Here is an 8,125-nt window from a genome sequence, read left to right as displayed (position 1 = left end):
CTGGGTTGGGTGGGGGCAGGGCCACAGGAATCCCCACCAGCCTAAAACTGTCGGCTCAGAAAACCCAGACAGGGGAGCCCCTGAGTCCAGGCTCCGTTTAGCACCTGATTCACCCAGGGAGTCAAGGCACCGCATGCTGCCGGTAATAGGCATCAGGGAGCCCCAGGGGGAAACGCCTTTGGGGACGTGGGGACCCCCCCTACCGTAGCTACCGCCTCCACACACATCCATCCCCGTCGCCCCCCCCCCATCCCACGCGCGCGTGCGCGAACTGCGGGTTTAGGTGCGCGTGCGCGCTGGGCGTCCGGCCGCGGGGGCGAGGACCGGTCTCTCCGACCAGCAGGGCAGCCATGCGGTGTCTCCGGCGGAGCGCGCTGCGAGCGCCGCCCTGGCGCCGCCTCCCGCCGCCCCGCCCGTCCGGCCGGCCGCGCGCCGTCTCCTCCCGCGAGCGCGGAGCGGCGAGCGCGGCACGGCCATGGGGAGTGGGATGAGCCAGGTAACGTCCGGGCCCGGCCGCCCCTTCCCTCTGCGGCTTGAGCAGCCAGGCCCGGCTCTGCACCGTCTGCCCTTTGAGAGCCGGGCCCCGTGCTGGATGTGGTCTGACCCCCCCACCCCCCTCCCTTGAGACAGGGCCCCTTGACGCCTGCCACCCACAGCCTTGGCGAATCAGGCCAGATGGGCGGTTTCTGTAATTTCCTCTTCTCTTCCCCAGATTTGTGTGCGCGTGCACAGAAAAGCCGCTCTGGTGGGGAAGTTCACGGAAATCCTAGAACTGACCTGGCTTTCAGTGTCTGGAGTACTTGACCCCAGGTTGTGGGGCTTCCGTAGGGCAACCTGTTGGCTGGCTGTTGTGCGCACTGGGCCTTTTAGAAAATCTTTCCTTGACCCTGTTGCAGCGCAAACCCTCTGAGAGGGTGTCTTCACCCCCACCCTCCAGGCTGAGGATGATCTGACGGAGACAGCCCTTTGGGGTCTGTTTGTGCCAACCTCAAGATTAGGAACTTGCTGGTTTAAAGGGAAATCTTACTATGAGTGTAGGTGCCCGGGACTAAGACAAGCGCATCTGTATAAGGATTTTAAATATTCCTGGGTTTGGTGAGCTTCTGGCCTTGTGTTCTACCTCCAACCCCCACCTAGTCTCCATGTTTATGGGCACTAATGGTGTGGATTGCTTTCTCCCTTCTCTTCCCTTCCTCTTCCCCCTTTCCCTTTTGTCTCTGCTATGGGATGAGGGACACTGCAGTGGTTTAGTTTCCATGAGAATGAATGTTGAGGCAGGGATCCAAGACAGGGAACTGAATGAACATGCCCTTGGTGGAATCTTCCACGCTCCTTGACTTCCCACAGTCTCCGCGCTTTTGCGTGTTGTAGACACCGAGGTATTTTGGTGGCTAGGATTTAGTTCACTTAAAATTTCTTTTGCCAGTGATCGAATTTGAAACAAGCTCCCCCTCTTGGATATATGCTTGCATTATGTTCCCAGGATCCCGCAGCACTGAGCCTTCCGCTTTTAAAATCAGACCAGCAGAGACATCAGTCTGGGCTTGAGGGCTCTGTTTGTTTTCACACTAACCGTGGCTGTGCCTCAGCTTTCCTTTGGTATTTCTAGTTTGTTCCAGTGTTCACTGCTCCTTTCTGCATTTGGTTTCTAGTATTTTATACTATAATTGAAAGAATAGATTTAAATGTACAAACGATCTCCTAAGGAATATTAATTTCACTTTCTCAATAAAAGTGGTAATATTCATATCCACATTGTGCTGTTTACCTTCCAAAGGAATGGATTCCTTGGCTATTTTATTATCATAACTGTCTTGTGCAGAAACAATTTCCAGTGTAGAGATGGAAAATGATAAATGCACAGAGAGATTTAGATGCTCCAGTGGTCCAGCACAGACTGACTGTGTACTGTATATGGGCCAGGTGTAGTGCTTTTGGGGACAGAGGGAGGAAGCCAGTGCAAATGACAGAGAAGTCCTTCCCAGGCCTTCTCAGGGTGGGCCACCGCTTGTCCAGTAGAAATATAACATGCACCAGATATATCATTTAAAATTCTCTAATAAAATTTCTTTGAAACGTAAAGCAAATGGTGATCACCTTAAGAACATCATTATTAAACTGAGTATATTTAAAGCATTTTAACGTGTAATCTATAAGTAAAATTATTCTTCCAATACATTTTTTCCTGCCGTGCCTTAAATTCTCACTAGGTAATTGCTGCACTTGAAATGCTCAGGTCGCTGGCTAATGACCACTGCGTGACACAGATTGCCGTGTCTCTGTTCCTGGCTGTGACTGTGTAGTGGAGCGGGGAGGGGTAGCTCCCAAGGTGGAGGAATAAAGGCTCTAAAGATAATTTCCAGAGTGTGGGGAAAGTAGGTGTCAATGTAAACAATACCTTCAGCCCGGTAAAAGATCCCTGCTAGAGTAAAAATACTTAATCTGAAATAGAGAGAATTACCCAAATTACAAGGCAAGGCAGTGACGGAGTAAATTGTTGGATGCTGGTGACCAAGATCTTTTTCTTCCGTGTATTGCTGTCTGACTTTAGACAGGGTTCCCTTGTTTCCCTAGCTGGGGAGAGAAGAAAAGAACAGTTTGTTTACAGAATCAGGAGAAGGTGCTAACAGTGGAGATGTGATTCTAAGAACATAAGTAAAATGATGATGCCTTGGAATTTGAGTGTTGCTTAGAGGGTGTTTACGTGAGGTTCTTGGGGCAGAGTTCTTCATCACATACAAATTGGTCTTCTTTGGCAAAGAATTACGGACTAAACAGTGCACACTCCACTCTGACCCTTTGGGCTAGCAGTTTTTACCCTCTGCCCTCACAGTAGATCTTTGTCTCGGTTTCCTCGCTGTTACTCAGAGGATGCAAGGGACATGGCCCGTGTCTTCTGTCCAGTTACAGATGGGAGAAAAGAGCAACAGAGGGCAGGCAGTGGGGCCATTCTTTTTGAGTTCATCTCATGTGCCTGTACTTTACACGCTCTAAGGAAGCTGCTTGCCTCTTGGTGCAGATTGGGAACGGAGATTTGGAGAGTCTAGATAAGACAATACATTGTGATGCAAGAGGTGGTGGGACTGGATTTGGATCCTGGTTCCCATGGATTAGAGGAGAAGAGAGTTCTCTTTCCTTTGACCAAGGCTGCCAGTAAATCCTAAAATCTCTTTAAAAAAAAGGTCAGAAAAGAAGACTGCCATAGATTAAGATTCATTGCAAAACAATGTCACTCTCTTCCTTCATGTTTGACTTTGATAAAGGAGGTGTTAAAGGCAAGCAGCTCCAGCTGCCTTTTTTTCTGACTTTTTTACTAAGTCCCCATAGATGTTCTGAGCCAGCCAGGCTTGCAGTCTGTGCTGCCTGGGACTTTTAGCAGTGCTTTGTTGCCGTGGAGTAACTTGCTTGTTCTTCAGCAGCTGGGTGACATGGTGCTGCTCATTCCGTGCCTGTCTTTCACATGAGGCACACAAAGCATAAGGAACCAGGGGCAGGAGAGATGACTCACTACACAGGCATGAGGATCCAGGTTTGATTCTCAGCACTTGTCCAAAAGCCAGGCATGGTAGCACGTGCTTAGAACCCCAGCCCTGGGAAGGGGGAAACAGCAGGATCTCTGGGGCTTGATGCTCAGCCCACCTCGCTAAGTTGTGCTCACAAATACACATACATGTTCACAGAAGGAACTGGCCGAGTTACTCACCTGATGAGTGGCAGAGCCTGCACTCAGAACTGGTTGGTCAGGCTCACAGCCACAGAGCAGAGGGCCTCATGGCATGACTGAGGGACCAGCTTACTAAATGTTTCTGGTAATAGTGGGACTAACTAAGCACACTGTTGTATGTACATGTCTTTTTTCCGTGAAGTCTCTGAAAGGCAGTTGACTCAGTTTTCTCAAGGGTTTGGACCAACATGTTTTTAAGAGGCAGGATCTATAAATAGACCTCTGTCCTCACTGTCTCTTCTTAGTTTTAAATACTGCAGTACATCATTAAAAACAAAATAAAACCAAAATGCTGCTCTCTTTATTAAGTTTGATACCACAGAGAGCGGCCCCACATGTTTCTGTGTTCTCCTTTAGCTTGATCAGCCTAAGATAACGACAGGTGGGCAGAAGCTGTGCCATTGTAGGTCAGGAAGTGAAGACCCCCAGGCTCTGGCATCTTGTCCTCTAGGACCTGCCAGTATTGTTTAGCTCCTTAGCTTTCACCGGACTGATCTGGTGGCCTCTTCCTCCTCCTGCGCCTTGCCTGGTGAGCGAGGATATTGTCTTGACATTTCGTGGGAAGCCTGCTATGGCTTCTGTTGGTATTTTGCACGAGAAGTCCTCTTGGCAGGAATGTCAAAAAGCCTGACTTTCTCTTCCTGGATTCATAAATACTTTGAAAGCCCTTCAGTGGTTAGCACAACCCAGTCTCCATTTCCTCTAAAACGGGTAGAACAATGCCTCTCCAGTCACAATTCACATTCTTGGGAGAAGCAAAAGAGAATTTTAGGTGACGTTTTTACAAACTGTAAACGCGAGCCCTGTAGTTAGTGTTCTTGGGTTTGTCTGCTGCTGAGCACAGGGATGTATCAGACTTGGATATGACTAATGTCTTCTCCGTGAGAAGATAGGAGTGAAGAAAGATTGCCGTTCCAAGGAGATATGTGTCCCCAAGTAGAGCAGGGTCGCTCACCCACCACCTAGTTTACACTGGACTTGGTATTTGTGTGCTCTGCAAGAATCACAGTGACCTAAATGGCTTGTCAGGCCTCTACCAGTGGGTGGCATTTGCATCTTCCACTACACTGGGACAGCCCCCAAATCTTGATGTATCTCCCGGGGTCAAACTTGTTCCCAGTTGTCAACCTCAGGCCTAGTGTTCTTTGTGTTAGGTCCCCTGAGGCTCATTTGACCTGGGACTGGAAGTTATCAGGAGTGGACCTAACTCTGCAGGAAGTACTGTTTCAGTATGGGAAGGGACCAGAAGTCTCACATCTCTGTCCTGCTAAACACTGTTTCCACTGTCACCAGGTACCTTGGCTGTTGTTCATGCATCCACCATTTAAATTGTACAATACACACCTGCTGCTGCCAAGCCCCAGTGCTAGTCCCTGTAGTAGGGTAAAAATTACTGAACCCAGAAGACGCTCCCCTTGGTATTGGTTCTGTCATAGAGGAGTCCAGTTTAGAAGGTTAACATATCTGGGGCCGGTGGTTGGGCATGGCACCCTAACAGTATGCCTTTCTTCTTCCCCTGAAGCTTGTCTTCACTCATTTTCTCCCAGTCTGTTGTACTGGGCATTGATCTTGGGTCCTCACATATACTAGGCAGGTGCTCTACCACTGAGCTGCATCTCCAACCCTTTTTGATTTATTTTGACTCAGGACCTTGCTATGCCCAGGCTGGCCTTGAACTTGTGATCCTCCTGCTCTAGCCTCCCAGGTAGCTGGAATCATAGGCATGTACTAACATGCCTGCTCTTTTCTGCTTTACATTACATTTTCATTTCACGTTTCACAGAACAGATGCTTAAGGTAGTGTTGTAAGAATACATAGGGCACACTTAGTTATGGTTTTTTTTATTGCTGCATAAATCTATGACCAAAGGACATTGAGAAGTCTGTGATATTTCACTCTTCATGGAATTCACCAGAGTTTTTTAGATGTCCTTGGATTTGAAACCCAGAAGTCCTTTTGACCCTGGAAGAATCCAGAAGCCATACCTACTCGAAATACAGCTTTTGAGCCAGCTGCTTGATCAGAAGTTTCTCTCTTACATCTTTTGGATGGGGTTTTCAGATTCTGTGGCATCCTAAAATACCAAGAAATGTTTAAAAATAAATTCCAAGCATTTCCTGCTTCAGAAGCAGAATTCATTTGGATAGAAGTATGTTTTGAGGCAAAGTATTTGAGACTTTTGCACCTCTCTGAGGCTAGTGTTAGAGCGGAATAATGTGTGGGCATGAAGGAGATTGACCAAGAGAAACTTGGAACCCCTGGGGTCATGTGATCCCAAAGTGCTTCTGCCATTTAGGGTTCTGCTTTTGTGACATTGTATGTTGTCTGGTGACGGACAAGCATTTTTCTGACCAGGGGCTTCCAGAGAGTCCATTCCTCTGGGGTTGGTATTGTTGCCTCATGCGATCCGGTGCTACCTGGTGGAAAGGGCTGTGCTCCGCATTGGTTTGAACATGGTTTGTGCCCACACAAACGTTTGTTGAATCCCGAGTCTCAGTGCAGAGAGGTGGAAGGTCCTTTAGGAGGCATCTGAGACCCAAGGCAGCACTCTCCTCAGGGAACTGATGTTTTCTTCCCAGGAATGGGCTAGCTGTTGTAATTCGGTCTCTCTTCCGCATGCCCCAGATTGCCTTCCCACCTCAAGCTCCAGAAGCTGAGCAAAGTGCCGGGGCCATGCTCTGGCGTCCAGAACACTGAGGCAAATAAACACCGTCCCTCTGTAAACTACTCAGTCTTCAGTGTTCTGCTGGAGCAGTGGACCTAGAGCAGACACCTGCCTGATTCTTCAACATCAGTCCCGAAAGTAACGGAATAAAAGTCCGAGTACTGAGTACTATGGTAGAGAAAATAGACAAGACAGACGGGGAGGGTGTGGTAAGGGGTTTGTGACCAGAAGAGACCTCTCTGTAAGGAATCCCTGGGCAAATGGTAGGGAAGGCGGCCCATCCTAGACGTAGTGATGACTCTAAGGGCAGAGATGATCAGGACCAATTCTCTACTTATTCTTCTGGGGAAGTCAAACATCCCCAAGTCACATGACTTTTTTCTGACCTATCTTTGCTGCCGACTAGGTAATGTCTGTTCTTACTCCCTGTTTGTGTTCACCATGGTTTCTTGTGTTGTCCCAAAGAACGCTGCTCTGCAGGCTCCTCTTCAAACCATCCTTTTGCTGGAAATTCATTCCAGCTGATTGACTTCCTTGTCTCTTTCTACGTGCCCAAAGGTTACCAACCATAACAGTCTCAGCCAAGTAGGTGAGTCTGCCATATTGAGTGTCATGTTTAAATTACAAAGCTGTCTGCATGAGAAGTTTTCCCAAGTACTTCTAATCTATCCGAAACCAGCCTTCCTTGATTTTGTTTTATCATTCTGTGTGGAAGAGAGCCAGAATCCAACTACAGAAATGGGTGGGTACAGCCCACGGAAGTCTAGCTCACTGTCCTGTCTAGAAAATAAAGTCAAAAGATGGCTGACACAATTCTGTTCTTTCCTTACAGTTTTCAAAATGCCTGTAAATCCCCATCTTCCATTATTTTCAATGAGCAGCTTCTTTATCCACACTTTCTGATGCCCTGTTCTAGCCGCTCTCTGGGCTCCCGAGCTTCTTCTTTATCCACACTTTCTGATGCCCTGTTCTAGCCGCTCTCTGGGCTCCCGGGCTTCTTCTTTATCCACACTTTCTGATGCCCTGTTCTAGCCGCTCTCTGGGCTCCAGAGCTTCTTCTTTATCCACACTTTCTGATGCCCTGTTCTAGCCACTCTCTGGGCTCTCGAGCTTCTTCCATGCTGGCCAAGCCCTGCAGATGCTGCTGTCACTGGAAGCTACCCAGGCAAGGGAAAGCCTTTGAGCACTGGCTAAGCCTGCTTTAGGCTTTGCCAACTATGACCTTTATGCCCCCTCTTTCTTTGATTTGCTTCTTTCTACCCTATTGATGTTTATTTGCTTGTTTATCATTAAAGAAGTACTTCTTTATCTACCTATGACAGAAACAATCAGATTTAGGAAAAATGTAGTCAGCCCTTGGTATCTGTGGTTCCACATCCATAGATTAAATCAACCTTGGATTTTTTTTTAGATCCTCTATTTTTATTGTTTATTGTTTAAGGTTGATAGTTTTCCTTTCAATATTTTAAAAGTTAAATTATAATTACATCAGTTTCCCCCTTCATTTCTTCCCTCCCTCCAACTCCTCTTATTCCACCCCCCCCCCTTATACTGTGTCAAAATCATGGCCTCTTTTTCTTTAGTTTTTATTGTTATGTGAGTCTGTATGCATTTGTGTATGTGCACACATACACCTAAATATGTAAGTACAACCTGCTCAGTCCACCTAATATTATACACACACACATATATAGACACATATAAATGAATGATTTCATGGAAATTGAACAAAAAA

General features: G+C 47.4%; 1 protein-coding gene across 2 annotated transcripts in view; it reads left to right on the top strand.

Annotated features, from left to right (window-relative positions):
• The first annotated feature begins 358 nt into the window (after nucleotides 1–358).
• The window catches only part of Dusp22 (dual specificity phosphatase 22), a 55,343-nt gene continuing 47,576 nt past the window's right edge, over nucleotides 359–8,125 (top strand). For both annotated transcript variants that reach the window (XM_041632757.1, XM_041632756.1), the window contains exon 1: nucleotides 359–496. In XM_041632757.1, the coding sequence (XP_041488691.1) occupies nucleotides 476–496 (21 nt within the window). In that variant the 5' untranslated portion in view covers nucleotides 359–475. The remainder of the gene's footprint in view (nucleotides 497–8,125) is intronic.

The sequence above is a fragment of the Microtus oregoni genome, unplaced genomic scaffold (genome assembly GCF_018167655.1).
Source record: "Microtus oregoni isolate MIOR12 unplaced genomic scaffold, Mior012 000042F_ref0000377, whole genome shotgun sequence".
In the NCBI taxonomy this organism is placed as follows: domain Eukaryota; kingdom Metazoa; phylum Chordata; class Mammalia; order Rodentia; family Cricetidae; genus Microtus; species Microtus oregoni.
This window is presented reverse-complemented; position numbering and strand designations above follow the sequence as displayed.